We start from the raw sequence: 17,312 nt of genomic DNA, 5'->3' as shown, positions 1-17,312 counted from the left end.
CAGCACTCTTTACTTTTGGGATGGTACTCTGCAGGTGATGAGCAGTGCTGGTTTCCTTCAAATATGATGCTTGGAATTGAGGTTCATCAGACCACAGAATCTTTTTCCTCACAGTCTGAGGGTCCTTTAGGTGCTTTTGTGTTTTCATGCGTCTTCACTGAGGAGTTTGGCCACACCGCCATAAAGACCAGATGGGTGGAGTGTTGCAGTGATGTTTGTCCTTCTGTAGGTTTTTTCCCATCTCCATATGAGCATGGAGCTCAGCTAGAGTGACCATCAGGTTCTTGGTCACCAGTCTAGAGAAGGCCTTTCTCGATCAATTGCTCAGTTTGGCCAGGAGGCACGCTCTAGGAAGAGTCCTTGTGGTTCCATACGTCTTCCATTTATGGATGATGGAGGCCACTGTGCTCATTGGGACCTTCAATCCTGAAGAAATTTTTCTGTACCCTTCCCCAGATCTGTGCCTCGATACTATCCTGTCTCAGAGGTACAAACATCTCAGTGGAAACCGGATGCATCTGTGCTCAATTTGGAGTGTCATGGCAATACTTTTGTACATGTGATTTTTTTTTTTTTAATTTTTATTAAAATAAAAAATAAATAAATTTGCAATGATTTCAAACAAACTTCGTTCATGTTGTCATTATGGGGTATTGTTGTAGAATTTTTAAGTTAATCAATTTTGGAATAAGACTGCACTGTAGGCTAATACACCGTTTTCACAAATTCACTTTTTTGTAGTTTACATGGAGACAATAACAGTATAGTTTTCAAAAACTTGAACTTTGTAACCTGTTTTCAAACATTTTAAAATGAACTAATGTGTAAATGAATGTTCAAAATCTGACATGTTTAGTCATTTGATTGTGATTTTTCTCAAAAATGGTATATGTTTTCCACACCATATGAAACCAACAAGAATGCAGTACATTTCCAAGAATTTTGCATGTTTTGAATGTATTTACTCTTTTTCTTTGTTGTAATTGACACAGTTTTGTATCTAGCAGCGAATCATATGAACATCACTCTCTGCATTGGTGTTGGTAATCAAATGCTCATTTGCATAAATTTAAACTCTGCCCAACTTTATCTCATTGCCAAAGGGTTGCTGTAACTCATCTTTCCTCACATCGTACACTCTCATTGAAAATGATAGACTGGTAACTTTGCCGCAGCAAATTGTTATATACGCCTGTTAATGAGATTGCCTTGAGCATTTCTTATTTTCATGTTAAATATACTGAGCATAAACAGGGATGAGTGTTTTGGATGAGGATGAGTTCAGAATAAATTTAGTCACACAGATCTCTGAAAGCTTCACTAAACCTTATCTGTCATCTGCATGTATTCCGCTTGCGAGAAAAGTAATATTGTCGCTGACATTTGGCCTCTGAGCAACCGTTTATGAAAGAGCAGGGCAGATTCATTTCCATATTAGAAATCCAGAGTGAATGAAAGAGGAAAAAATAGTTTGGCATTTCCTGAAGGATATTGCACTGCTTGCAAAACTGCAAAAGAATCATGTTAAAATTTGAGGTGAGTGTCATGATCGGGGCTGTGGGTTTTCCCTGAGGTTGCTGTGCTGGCACTGCACTCCCCTTATCGTTCACGTCTGTCTTGTCATTTGCACTGATTCCACTCACAGCTGTTCACTATCTGGACTCTGTATAAGAACACTCACTCTTCATTCCGTTTTCATGGCTGCATTGTCTCATGTCTTGTGTCTTTGATGTACTTTTGTGTTCCTGATATCCCTGGCCTTTGATCTTGTTCTTGGTTTTGTTATTTTGTGTTCTAGTTATTAGTTTTGTGCCGTGTTGGCCTTTTGTCTTGGTTTGTTTATTTGTTTTATTAAAACACCTTTATCCCTGCATTTGGACCCAGACCTCATCTTTCCCGTGACAGAGAGATTAGGTTTGGGTTTGGTTCTGTGTAAATGAAATCCTGGATTAGATACACCTTCTTTCTTTCTTTCTTTTTTTAAAGGTTGTGCACAAATATCAACACATAGAATGGCTACTGTACCAAATGTTTTCACACACTTATAATCGTAGGATGATGTAAATTCCTTCCAAATTAAAGTGAAGAGCCCTTGCATAATAAGGCGTTTAGCAAAGTACCAAAGTTTGCCAGAGTTTCTGCTAAATAAATTTGGTACCAATTTACTGAACAATCTGTTAAATATATAGAAGTTTCTGCTTCTATGCAGGAGACATGATGCTCAACCTGAACAGTCTGGCTTTGAGTTGTTATCTTTGACATATTTATTTGTTCCTACACTGGCTTGTCTTGTTTTTTTTTTTTTTATCTACATGTAGTAAGCACACACATATGGACTTGGTTGCCAATTTTGGTTGTGGAAAGTCATCAACTGTTTAATTACCCAGAATAATTTAAGGAATGTAAAATAGAAAAATGTGCACTTGAACATGAATTAAATTAAACTCTACGAATATAAGTCCCATTAAAGTTGAAGACAAATTAGGTCATGCCCATTTTCCCAGTCTGGTTTGCTCTGCGGTCTTTGCCATTTTTCAAAGCAACTTTTATCTTACAAACACATTTTGCTTCTGTAAATGATGTTACTGACAGCAGTTCATTATGCAACAGTGCCATTCAGTTAATCTACATCAAATTATTACCTGTCTGGCCTGTGACACTTTGAAATCACTGGCCAAATAGAACATTTCCACAGCACCAACATTTTTCATGCTCAACATGTTCGTCATGTCCGTCCGGCTGTTGACAGCTTGCTTATATAGTAGTCACTTTTACAAAATGTGGGTAGAAATTTGATTTGCTTAGACTAGTACAATCAAGAACAGTTTTGATAAAAAAATATAAAAAAATATAGTAGTTCTGGTATTTGGATTGAGATTTAGTTGGGTAGAATGAGACAGAGTGTCAAGGCATTTGTCTCATGTCAAAAGGCTTATTTAGATTTTTATTTATCAGTGACCTTATTTAGCTGTGCAAATGTAAGTGTACTTTGTCTAAAGTATTTTTGCTCATGTTAGTATTGTTTCTGCCAGTGTTTCCATTTTATCAGATATCATGTATTTTTAATGGCCAAAAAACAGTTTTTACACTGGGATTTACATTGGTCAAGGAACTAATAACTTCCTAACTTTGCAGTTATAAAATAAAAATAATAAATAAACACAAATAAAATAAATAATCATAATAATAATAATAATAATAATAATACAAAACAACCTGATGATGATGTGGAAAATATATGTCACAGCACAGAGGGAGGCAGAGACGGAGGTGAGTGTATAAGATAAAAGGTAAGTTTATTAACAGGTTTGGTAAGTATATTGAAGCAGGTATTGAGGTGATAGTTCTTATCTGAGATGTCCAGCGTTCAGGTAAGTAGATCCAACTATGGAACCAGGAAACCATAGAGTCCACGGGAAGAGCATGCAGGGGTGTGATCGGTAGATCAGACAACGAGGAATGAATCTGTCCGGGTATATATATGGGAGCTGATTGGATCCAGGTGAGTAATTAGTAATCAGGTGACAGTGAACGTGTGTGTGTGTCTTCAGGGGGCGTGGTTGGTGGATCTTGCTGTGGTAGAACTCTGACAATATATAGCATTTAGAAATACATATAAACATTTTTACATTGTTTTACATATTTTTATATTTTTGTCTTTTTTTTCATATTTTAAAAATATTTTTTAATCTATTAATATAATTTATTTTGATGATGGTAGCAACATGCTAGTAACATGATAATTATGCTAGAAACATGCTAGCAACAAGCTAGTAATATGCTAATTGTGATAAAATAATGCTAGCAACATGCTAGTAAATTGCAAATTATGTTAACAGCATGCTAGAAACATGTTGAACATGCTAGTAACTTGCTAGTAACCTGCTAATCATGCTAACAACATGCTAGCAACCCGTTAATCATGCTAACAACATGCTAGTAACATGTTAATCGTGTTGTAAACATGCTGTAAACATACTAGTCATGTTAACAACATGCTAGTAATTTGCTAATCATGGTAGCAACATGCTAATCATGCAAGAAACATGCTGTAAACATGCTAGTAACATGTTAATCATGCTGTAAACATGCTAGTCATGTTAGAAACATGCTAGTAACCTACTGATCATGCTAACAACATGCTAGTAACTTGCTAATCATCCTAGCTACATGCTTATAATGCTAGCCACATGCTAATCATGCTGGAAACGTGTTAACAAAATGCTGGAAAATGCTAGTAACTTGCTAATCATGCTAACAACATGCTAGCAAACCGTTAATCATGCTAACAACATGCTAGTAACATGTTAATCGTGTTGTAAACATGCTGTAAACATACTAGTCATGTTAACAACATGCTAGTAATTTGCTAATCATGGTAGCAACATGCTAATCATGCAAGAAACATGTTGTAAACATGCTAGTAACATGTTAATCATGCTGTAAACATGCTAGTCATGTTAGAAACATGCTAGTAACCTACTGATCATGCTAACAACATGCTAGTAACTTGCTAATCATCCTAGCTACATGCTTATAATGCTAGCCACATGCTAATCATGCTGGAAACGTGTTAACAAAATGCTGGAAAATGCTAGTAACCTGCTAAACATGCTAACAACATGCTAGTAACTTGCTAATCATCCTAGCAACATGCTTATAATGCTAGCCACATGCTAATCATGCTAGAAATGTTTTAACAACATGCTGGAAACATGCTAGTAACCTGCTAATCATGCTAACAACATGCTAGTAACTTGCTAATCATGCTAGTAACTTCCCAATCATGCTAGCAACATGTTTATAATGCTAGAAACATGCTAATCATGCTAGAAACGTGTTGTAAACTTGCTGTAAACATGCTAGTCATGCTAGAAACATGATAGTAACCTGCTAATCATGTAAAAAAATGCTAGTAACTTGCTAATCATGCTAGCAACATGCTAATCATGCTAGAAACATACTAACAACATGCTAGTAACATGTTAATCGTGTTGTAAACATGCTGTAAACATACTAGTCATGTTAACAACATGCTAGTAATTTGCTAATCATGGTAGCAACATGCTAGTAACATGTTAATCGTATTGTAAACATGCTGGTCATGCTAGAAACATGCTAGCAACCTGCTAATCATGTTAACAACATGCTAGTAACTTGCCATCAATCAAGACTGAAAACCATCAAACTTAAAACTTTTAAAACTTTTTCAAAATTTCTGGTCCAGCTTAAACTTAAAGTTTGTCTTGACAAACTTTTTTATCTAGTTTGTTTTATTATTTTAATTCAGTTTTGCAAATACCTTAAAAATGTAAAACAAAACAAATAAATAAATGGAATAAAATCAGCTATAAATAGTTATATTAAACAAATGTAATATCACAATTCAGTTTATACTATAAAAATTGTGCTATACAAATCGGAAAAGGCACAAGTATTGAACGGCAGCACAGCAGCAGACTAGTTTTTGTTTTTCTGCTGTGTCTCCTGTCAGTTCCTGTATTCCTGATGCCTCAGGTCAACATGGTAATTATCATCTGCAGTGGGCATAAACACGGTTGATTAAGGTAAATGAGAGGATTAAGAGCAGAGTCCCGTAGACCTGACGATGAGGTGAAGCAGAAACATGTAGGGTGAGGGCCTTTCCAGATGCCTGCTGAGAGAACCTATAATCACAGCTGCTTTATTAGTGAGAGCAAAACCATTTTCTCTGATCATCTATTCTTGAGTCCATCCTGAATGTGTGTGTGTGTGCGTGTGTGTTTTATGTGTGTGTAATCCTCATAATAGAAATGCTATTTCAGATTTAGACGTTGAGATGTGATGACAGTCATGCCGCTGGGAGTGAAGCATACAGCTCATATCAACAGGAGTGAAACACTAGCACTGGAATCAATATCTGTGTTCAGAGTTTACCGCAGCTGATCAAGTGTCCTCATATCTGGAGATCTGTGAATGCCTTCAGATGACTTTAACCCTCTGGTTGTGTTTGGATCAAATTCACCCCAAAATACTAGTTAACGTTATCACATTGGGCTCAAACTTCCTACTTCTCAGATTTGTTTTGTGGGTTTTATTTCACCTAGTCACTCTTGTGGTGTTCCCGGTCAAAATGACATTTTTGACCGGGAATCTCTTATTATGCTATATTATCACCAAATATTGGATTCAATCTTTTTGTCAACTTGTTTTCTTTCATTTAGGACTGGTTTTGTGTTTCTATTAGCATCTGATTAATCGTAGGTCTAATTCATCTGACAGTAGGTACCTCGTTTTTTGAGTGAAAAATCTATGAATTTATGAATCATTTTCACAATATTAAACAAAAAATTATAAAAAAAATCACACCAGTGTGTCTTAATATTTAATGAGGAAGTTTGCTTTTAAATGCTAAACACCAGACGTGTGACTTTTTGCAATTTTGTGCAAAATAAAAGCATTTAACAGCAAACTTCCTGATTAAACATTAAAGTACACTAGTGTGACAAGCAGTGCACATTTTTATAATTTTTTATCTCATATTGTATCTTTTCACTCAAAAAAATGAGGTGCCTACTTTTAGATAAACTAGGCTTACGATTAATCAGATGCACATAGAAACACAAAACCAGTCCTAAATGACAGAAAACAAGTTGACAAAAAAATTGAATCCAGTATTTGGTGATAATATAGCATAATGAGAGATTTATAAGCAATTGTTTGAAGTCCGGTCATTTTTGACCCGGGAACACCACAAGTGTGACTTTTTGCAATTTTGTACAAAATAAAAGCATTTAGAAGCAAACTTAAAACATTATAGTACACTAGTGTGATAAACAGTGCAATTTTTTTTTTATAATTTTTTATCTCATAATGTGAAAATTATCTTTTCACTCAAAAATTGAGGTGCCTACTTACGGATAAATGAGGCCTTCGATTAATCAGATGCAAGTGAAAACACAAAACCAGTCCTAAATGAGAGAAAACAACTTAACAAAAAGATTGAATCCAATATTTGGTGATAATGTAGCATAATGAGATATTTATAAGCAGTTGTATGGAGTCCGGTCAATTTTGACCATAAGTGTGACATTTTGCAATTTTGTACAAAATAAAAGTATTTAAAAGAAAACTTCCTTATTAAACATTAAAGCACACTAGTGTGATAAGCAGTGCACATTTTTCTAATTTTTTTATCTCATATTGTGAAAATTATTAATAAAAAACAATTTTGTTCACTAAACAATTGAGGTGCCTACTTTCATATAAATGAGGATTACGATTATTCAGATGCAAATAGAAACACAAAACCAATCCTAAATGAGAGAAAACAAGTTGACAAAAAGATTGAATGCAATATTCGGTGATAGTATAGCATATTGAGATATTTAAAAGCAATTGTTTGGAGTCCAGTCATTTTTGACCCAGGAACACCACAAGTGTGACTTTTTGCAATTTGGACAAATAAAAGCATTTAAAAGCAAATTTCCTCATTAAACATTAAAGTACACTATTGTGATAAACATATTTTTTTGCATATTTTTATAATTATAATCTCATATTGTGAAAATCATTAATTATTATTATTTTTTTATTTAAAAATTGAGGTGCCTACTTTCGGATAAATTGGGCTTACAATTAATCAGATGCAAGTAGAAACACAAAACCAGTCCTAAATGAAAGAAAACAAGTTGATGAAAAGATTAAATCCAATATTTGGTGATATTATAGCATAATGAGAGATTTATAAGCAGTTGTTTGGGGTCCGGTCATTTTTGACCGGGAACATCAAAGGTGTGACAGGAATCCAAACACACATTTTACATTTAAAAAATAGTTTACTTAAAAATTCTGTCCTCATATGATTTGGACCATAAAGCGAATTTGACATTTTCAGGCTAATTTGTAGTCTATTCCTCACAAATTTAGCATATTTTTTAGTCTTTCATTATAGACTGATTTTATAATGCTTTAATCTTATAATGCTTTAATCTTTTCTTGTGTGGAAGAGAGCAGCAGGAACATTTTTCAAACAATGTGATTAAACAATGAAAGTATTTTAACCATTTAACTTTCAGAGCAAGCTCCACAGAGAATATAATGTTTATTTTGGGAAAAAAAAAAAAAAAAAAAAAAAAAAAACATGAACCTGCACTGACAAAGAGCAGACATCTTAGCAACAGAACAATATGTCGACTGATTATCGTTGGTTAAAAATAGTTTAGGTAGGATGTACACTAAGATCTGCTGCATTTAAAACCAAAACAGAAATGTAGATATTTACTGCAGAACTGTGTATCTGGTCTCTATAGTGTGTAGTCGTAAGTGTGGGTGTATATGACAGTGTTTAATGTTTGGATTAAATAATTTCATATGATGGTATAAAAACATGTCCACATTGAAGTAAATACCTTCATGAAGGGCACTTTAATATGTCTGTAAGCCAAATGTACACATGATGGTTAATCTGAGTAATTTTGTCATTGTTCATCTGATTTTGGGTGGTATGTCCTCACAGTTAATTAACTTAATTAATAAACTTAGGTTTACACGTTTAGAACCCCCTTAGTATTTTTAAAAGGGGGCCTACAGTCAACATTTCTGGATGTCATCTTGAACCGTATCCTGGTATCTTGCTTTTGTGGAATTCTAATAAGCCAGTTTAATGAAATTGTCAAAAAGCCTCTTCAATAAAGCTTCAAATGTCAATGTGTCACTGATAGCGTTTAATCGCGCTGTCAGAATTATACTGATCTTGTTTTTTTCTTCTTTCTCCCCAGGAATCTTTTAGACAGAGACACGTTCTCCAAATCTGATCCACGTGAGTACAGCCAATGGAAGATGAAACTGAGCTTTGTGTCTCTTCATTTCATACTCTTTCTGCATTAATTAGCGACCCCCACTCGTTTTCCAAGTAATCTCTTGTCTTTCGCCTCTCATCAAACATCAGCGTGATTCTGATGAGTTCTTCTCATCTACAACGCTCTGCATGACTCCAACGATCCTGAATGAAACATGAACTCAAATGCGCAATGGCAGCAAGTTTCACAGAGACCCTTTGAAGAGAATAGACAGATGAGCTGAAAAAGAGAGAGGGAGAAAAGAAAAGTGAATCACTAAGTGAATCTCTCTCTTCTGTAAAAAAATGTCTATTTACTTCTCATCTGCTAAAGTGGTAGATACGGAGTTATAATTGTTGACTCAAAAAAAAAAAAATCTCATCCTTGTGTCTTTTTAAACGAGTTCTTTCTTCAGTGAAACACAAAAGATGTGTTTAAGAATCTATTAAAATAATGGCTACATAACACAAACATAAATATGGTTCAGAATGAAAGTGTGATAAAGATACATTATATATTTTGTCTGATGTATTATAGAAATTAATAGAAAAAATTAATTTGTTGTAATATGTTAGCACATATTTTTAATTTGAATTGTTTTACGTATATTATAAAAATTTGTATTTGACAACATATTTAAATGAACATATGCAGATTGATGAGTTTCACTTAATAGTGACAATTTTTAATCAATCATAGACTTTCTGATTTGGAATGTTCCTTTAGAGAATTCATTATTTTAGTGTTAAATTGTTGTTTATAATATAATTATATATTTTTCGTAAGTATGCAAACATTACAAACTGTCAGGGGGGAAGGACACTGGGATAAAAAAGCTAAAAGGTACCATATTTACCCCTAAATAATGCATACTAGTACTTTGATAGTACATACTATTATTTTAAAAAGTGCATATTAGAATCTAAAGTGTACATATTAGTATTGTTTGAAAGTAGGGATGCAACACAATTCGGCGACTGAAAATATTCAGACGAAACAGTGATTTTTGGTTTTGGATAAAATAGTTTTGGAGGGCCAAAATCATTGACCAAAACACTGACACAAAATCACAAAATACAAACAAAAGATGATGTTTTGATGCTAATTAAATTGATTTGACAGAATCACTCAGTTTAAGCGGTATGCGGATCAATCTCTCGCTCTTTATTACTAGTTATAGTAAGAAATAAACATTAATGAACATCAGAAGGTGATGTACATTAATACAGTACAACTTACTGAAATGTTTTAACGTTATTGCTCAATCCTTGTTTCAACCACAGAAAAACGTCAGTAAAACAATTTGTAAACAATATCTTACATGTACCTAAGGAAAAACATTAATTGTCTATAAACGCTATTCATCTAGTCAAAATAACTCTAGAAAGAAACATAACATATTAATGAAAGTTTACTTAATCTGTTGTCTTTATTATTTAATATATGTTTGAATAAATTTGTCATGAAAACTTTATAACAGCCACAGTGTAAATGTTACATTTCAGAGGTAAATTAAAGTAGAAACAGAATTTTGTTATTAATTAATTAATTTTGTTTTTAAGTTAAAAAATTCAGTTACATTTTTTTGCCCAAGAGCATCCTGAATTTTCATTTTAGTGCATCACTATTTGAAAGGGTATTGCCCCAATTACAGCTTTACCTTTTCTTTTTTTTTTCTAGGAGTGTAGCACTAATTTTTGCTATTTTTGTCTCTTTTCACAGTGTGTGTCTTGTACACTCAGGGAGTGGAGACCAAGCAGTGGAGAGAGGTGAGCACGCGCACGCGCACACACACACACACACACACACACACACACACACACACACACACACACACACACACACACACACACACACACACACATCCACATCCACACCCACACCATGAATGTTCCCAGCTTGCTTTGCTATGGTTTCATCTCTGCTGTTGTTGTCCAATCAGGCGTGTCGGCTCTCCCCGCAGCAGCATGCAGTCAAACCGCTGTCTTTTCTTCTTCTGTACACCATCAAAACACATCCAGCATCTTATCACTAACAAGCAACACCCAGTTCAGTGCCTGTACAACAGCTCCGTGTTCTGTCTCAACCTGCTGTACTGAGCAAGTGTTGTTTTTCCAGTGGTGTCTTTATAACGATGAGTCAGTTTCCGTAGTTTCCAATTTGAGGTTATGAATCAGAAGAGGATTGTCCTGCTGGGCAGTGCTGATTAAGCTTTGGTGTTTTGAACATGTTGGTTTTTCACATTTTTAGTAATAAAATCTGACACATGGTTAGTCATTTTACCCTTTAATGTTATTAGAAGTATGATAGATATTATCTTTAATGGCATTAAAGACTTAAATAAGTAAATGATGAAGAGGTGCAACTGTTATTTTCCTCAGGCCAATTCTGTGCCACTATGTCCTCTATCTATCCTCTGTAGACTTGTTTTCTCTCAATGACACAGGCTTGTGCACAATTCAGAATTTTAGAATTGGCCACCATTCAATTCATGAGTTGGAATTTGAATTGAATTGACTCCGCCCCACAGGAAGTTGAATTGGAGTTGGAATGACAGGAAGTGGAATTAAATTCATGGCAATTCAAAGACATTCCACATAGTCATACAACAGAAAGAATGTGTTGAATCTCACATACAATTACATTAATTTTGTAATTTAATAGCATAATTTCATTACACATAACTAGTCACTCCTCAACCCTGCATACATTTTGTTCCAACATATAGATAATGATCAAATTCTTGAAATAAATTACTCCCCCAATGTTTGATTAGTTTTGTTCAAAATGTTATTTTCATTTCAAAGTAATCAAATAACACAATGTAATTGTCACGATGCAGGCAGGAACACACGAACAACGACGTAAATAAAAGACGTATATTTAATAAATCCAACGGAATACAGGCAGACACAGGAACACCAGGGGAAAACATCCATATAACATTAAAGACCGACAAGAGTACTGGGAAAACACACACCTTAAATAGACAGACTAATACAAACACAGGTGCAGACAATAAGGGAGAAACCAAAAACACTCAGAACTGCGGGGGAAAATGGGAAAAACCAACAAGAAAGTCCGGGGGTGTGACAGTAATCTGTACAGGTAGTTCAAACTAATATCATTTATAGAATATGTAATGAAATCATATCTGATATATATTGTAAAGCTTCATTGTTAAACACTTCACTTATGTATATGAATTTCTTTGAATTTGTATCGAATTGAAATTCTGCTTCCTTTAATTCAAATTCGAATTGTAATTCTAGATCCTGTTTTTGACATCAATTCAAATTCAAGGATTGAATTGGAATTTAGGAGTCATTCTCAATTCAATTCTGAATTGTGCACAAGCCTGCAATGACAACCAAAAATAGTATAATTGTGAACCAATTATTCAACATAGGCTTATTGGAAAACATGTCCAAAACGTACCTATAAATGTAGTGCACTGCAGTTTTTAGCTGAAATGAACAACAGTGGCAGTAAAACACTAACTTTTATTGCTTTTCTATCAAATAATTACCTGGTCAGATTATCTACTACCACAATATAACCTCAAAACGCTATTACCATAGTGCAATAAATTTTGGGGCTGTTTACCCCTGGTCTCTTTATGCATTTTTCTGATCGGATAGCTGTCCGATCGTGAAAAGACAAGGTGTGAATGCCCTCCGAAACACATGAGATGGATGTAAATCCGATTGCTCAAACCGCATCCGAAGGTGGTCTGGGCTGCATTCCAGGTGAAACTGGACAAGTGTAAATGCATCTGGTTATTAAAACCACATGCAAATTTTACTCCTCCCAACCATGGCCATAGTCAGCTATGAGGTCACCGAAGTCCGGACCTCGGTCATTTTTTTATATTCAAACATAAAATGTCAAGCTCTCTGAATAATTATTTAGCCGTTTAAACCACCTCATATCACATGAGTGTTTGCAATTCATGTTGCTGCGAGAAGCTAGCTCAGTAAACGGGGCTTGAAAGCGTGTTGAGTGAGAGCGCGGTTGGAGCCTCCGTTTGTTGCCAGATCCACCTATTATACGTGTTTTTTGACTCGTTTTTCCAATTTAGTGCGACACTTTGGGACGTTAATAAAGTGGAAAGTTTAACGTCAGTGTTAGTGATATATTAATCTTATTTACAAAACACAAGCTTTGAACTTATTTCGGATATCTTTTTCTTTCTTTTTGTAATTGCTTGTTCTTCGTAGCAATATCTGGCAACATTGTACATTCATAAAAAGCTTATAGACAATCTGTAACTTAATTGCTGACAGGACGATACCACAATCGGTAAGACAAACGCAGTGATCATCGTTAATATCTGAAAGAAATGTATAACACTATCAAAAACAATAGCATAATACAAATCTGTTTGTTACAGAATGAAATAGGCTACTATGCCAAATAACGTTAACGTTACTGGCCAGCAGGAAGACGTCTCATGCTCTTTAGTCAACCTTAAGTCATCAAAAAACATTAATCAAAGCAGTGTTTCTCAACTGGTGGGTCGCAAAAACGTTTTGAATGGGTCGCGGAGTGTGCAGTCAAAGAAACAACAAACGTAATTCTGTTTTTTTCTGACGCTAGACTATTATTTTGAAAGACGTGCGTGAAAGCGGTTGACTCTTCTTACCTGAGAAAAACGCTTTTTCCTCATTCAGTATCTATGGTCAAATGAGATGTTGTCAAGTTTTATGTCAGTGTCATTATTCTAACGTTATTTTTTATAACTTGTTATAAAATAAAAATTCCCTCACCTAAAAAAACGAACTTTCCAGTCCTGTCAGTCATACTGTGCTCGTTGCCCGCACTCTTCAATTACACGCGCAAATTTACCATTATAACAGACCTTATTAGTGCATTTGTGGGTGTTATTATAGCACAATTCTTAACACCTTACTTCGGACCTCACTAATTTTCAAACCCTGGTTACGGCCTTGCTCCCAACATATTAAAATAATAAATGTGTGAGAGCATTTCATACGCTATATCGCATGTAATAGTCAGATATGACAGCGCTAATGCAACAAGCATCGCCGTGGACGAGTAGCTGAGTATCTCTTCAGCAAGCTGACAAGCAAACTGCCATAATTAATACTCAAAGTAACACACAATCATCTTCATTAAAAGTAGTGAGACTAACCTAATCTTCCCAGTGCTGTTGCTGCGCTCTCTCCTGTTGCGATCTTTGATCTTGAAATTAACTGACAATAAATAAAATGCAGTGCTTATCTGTTGTTTTCGTTGACGTGAACTCTGTAAAAACTTAAATATTGCGCAGGAATTGAAGATTGGATTTATATCCGTTTTGCGAAGACACATTTGTGTGGCCAAGTGTAAATGGAAACATCTGAACAAATAGATATCCTATCAGAGAAAATGCATGAAGTGACCAGGTGTAAACAGGCCCTTTGATGTTTGCATCACATAACCAGCTCCATATGTGTGGATTTTCTGCTGTAGTATACTTGCTCGGTAGCGCACCCGGTACAACGCTATACTTGCTATCCAAAGCGCTCAGCTATGAATTCCATGAAATACAAGTCACAATTAAAGAGCTCAATCCCGCAGAAGCAAGATAGAATTGCATGGTTGCTTCAGAAAGTGTGTTATATATCATGTTTGCTTTAGTTAATGCTATTGGTTAGATTTAGTGTAGAGCATTAACCTTTTGTCATGATATATTCAGCAAGCGACGGAATAACACATTGCCACATTAACATTCATCTGTTTAGATAAATCTTAACAGCCCCACTCACTATACACTTTGAAAGTATCTCAAAATGTAAAAAAAAATGTGTTTTGTAGAAATAGTGGCTTCTGTGAAACACAAAAGATATTTTGAAAAATGTTCACACTGTTTTTAATGATAAAAGCATACAGATCTACAATCTGTTAGGCTCATAATGATGAAAAAACATAATTGTACCGTATTTTTTTAATTGTATAATTTTTCACATTTATCTGGTTAATCTCTAAAAATACATGTCAATCATCAGTCCTCACTTGTCTTTTCACTAATGTACCAGATGAGACTGTGAATGAATCAGTGGTTTTTGAGAGCTGCAGTTGAAGGGTAAAAAATAAAACCTTAAATTTCAAGTCTTCTGACTAAAATATAACACATATTACAAGTCATATGCCCTATGTCAGGCATATCCAAACCTATTCCTGGAGGTCAAATATCCTTGAGATTTTAGCTCCAATTAGCTCCAACACACTTGCCTGGAAGTTTCTAGTGAGTTTGAAAACCTTGATTAGCTGGTTCAGGTGGGGTTAATTAGGGTTGGAGCTAAACTATGCATGACAGTGGCTCTCCAGGAGCAGGTTTGGACACCTCTGGTTTATGTTTATATCAATTTGTGTTCCATAGAAAAACGTAAGTCAATAAAGATCTTGAAGCATACAGTGGCATATGAAGGTTTGAAAACACCTTGCAGAATCTGTGAAAATGTGAATAATTTTAACAAAATAAGAGAGATCATACAAAATGCATTTTACTTTTTATTTAGTACCGTCCTGAGTAAGACATTTTACATAAAAGATGTTTACATATAGTTTACTAGACAAAAAATAGCTGAAATTATATAAAAAAAAAAACTGATACTTGGATGATCTATGGCCGTTTTTTTGTTTTGTGATGGCTGTTTATGAGTTTGTTCTGAACAGTTCAACTGAGCACTTCTTTTCAGAAAAATCCTCCAGGTCCTGCAGATTCTTCAGTTTTCCAGCATCTATTGCATATTTAAACCCTTTCCAACGGTGACTGTATGATTTTGAGATCCAACTTTTTTACACTGAGGACAATTGAGGCACTCAAACACAACTATTAAACAAAGGTTCAAACAGTTTATGCTCCAGAAGGAAACATGATGCATTAAGAGCCGGGTGGTGACAACTTTTGAACAGGGTGAAGATGTCCAATTTTTGTTGAAATATATATATATTTTTCCATTTAGTACTGCCCTTTGAAAGCAACAGAAAATACTTCCATGTTTCCCAGAAGTAAAATTTACCTTGATCTTCAAATTCAAAAAAGTTTTCGCCTCCTGGCTCTTAATGCATCGTGTTTTCTTCTGATCGCTCTTGCTTTGTTAAAATTATTCCCAAACTTTCGCATGCCACTGTATAAATGTGTGGAAATTGCAAAATGCTTTTCTTTTAAGGTTAGAGAGTTAGTAGTATATACTGAAATAGAGAGTGACATTGTTATAATCAAAACCACTGTATGAACTTCAATTTAACCACAACTGATAAAGAAATCTAAATTTCAGATCTGATATGAAATAAAAACAAACAAACACACACCTCACAAAATGTCAAATACAACCACAAAGGTGTTTGTATTAAAGAAAATCATTTTTCTTATCCAGTGGCAGATGATTTTGCCCTGTCCCCTGACTGTTACATATAAAACTGAGAGCTGAGGGCTGCCTCATACACCTGCAGAATATTTGTAGGTTTTCGTGTAGGCGATGACAGCTCACCATAGCAATAAATCCTGGCACGCTTCATTTCTCAGCTGTCTATTTTTATAAGCACTCTGCTCGTATTCAGTGTGAATAACACAAGAGACTGTCAATGAAGAAGTTAAGCGATCTGAATGAAAGGTTATTATTTGGAAATTTTGGATTGTGTTTGTGAGCTTTCATTTATTGGTTATGGAATGTTAAAGTAATCGTAGATCACTGTAGAGTCAGATCTGGTCGTGTTATTGGGTTAAAGTTTAGTCTTCGGGTGTGATGGAGTGCCGCTTTTGCCTTTTAACACTCAATAATACAAACACATTTGAAATACAACAATTAGTTCTGGTTCTGTTGACTGTCATTGTATTTCTCAGTATATTACACAGGAATACACTATGGTGCTTTACAGATCTGTCAGGCATGGTAACCTCAACTCATTTCTCTGAGGGTCTTGACTGGTTTCCTGTACTGAAAGGGGATTTTGAGCCTTTTTATTATGTAGGCTTCAATGCTTTCATGACATCCTGCCCACTGTCCATGCAATCTCTGCGCAAGAGCTTGCTTTCTGACAGAACCGTCACCTCAGGTTGTCAAGTTCTGGAAGAGAATTTACTGTTTGAAATGTGTGGATTTCACAACAGCTCTGTGAGTGTCAAAGATTTTAGCTGTTGTAGCTATGGTACATTTGGAAAAAATCTAGTGCAAAACATGTAAAAAAAAAAAAAAAGGAAACATTTTTTGTGCTAACTTAATATAAATGCTAAAACTAATATTGTGTATATATACAGGGTTTGAAATTAATCACTAAAAAATTTGAAATAAATCACTAGCCAATTTGGCTGGTAACATTTTGTGTATGTTCACTCATTAATTTATTGGGGAAGTTCATGCAAGCCAAATCTGTGCAGGTTTAGCGTAAATACGTAAAAAATTGTGAGACATCATGATATTATGGAGTATATTGCAAAAAACAAACAAAACACTCCTACAGAAATGCAAGCATTCACGACTATGT

General features: G+C 34.8%; 1 protein-coding gene across 1 annotated transcript in view; it reads left to right on the top strand.

Annotated features, from left to right (window-relative positions):
• The window catches only part of cpne5b (copine Vb), a 177,738-nt gene that overhangs the window by 35,308 nt on the left and 125,118 nt on the right, over window positions 1-17,312 (top strand). The window contains exons 2-3 of the mRNA XM_073825851.1: window positions 8,760-8,800; window positions 10,542-10,588. Of these exons, the coding sequence (XP_073681952.1) occupies window positions 8,760-8,800; window positions 10,542-10,588 (88 nt within the window). The remainder of the gene's footprint in view (window positions 1-8,759; window positions 8,801-10,541; window positions 10,589-17,312) is intronic.

This window comes from Garra rufa, chromosome 20, assembly GCF_049309525.1.
Source record: "Garra rufa chromosome 20, GarRuf1.0, whole genome shotgun sequence".
NCBI lineage: Eukaryota > Metazoa > Chordata > Actinopteri > Cypriniformes > Cyprinidae > Garra > Garra rufa.
Note: the sequence above shows the minus strand (reverse complement) of the source record. Positions and strands in the feature narration are given on the sequence as shown.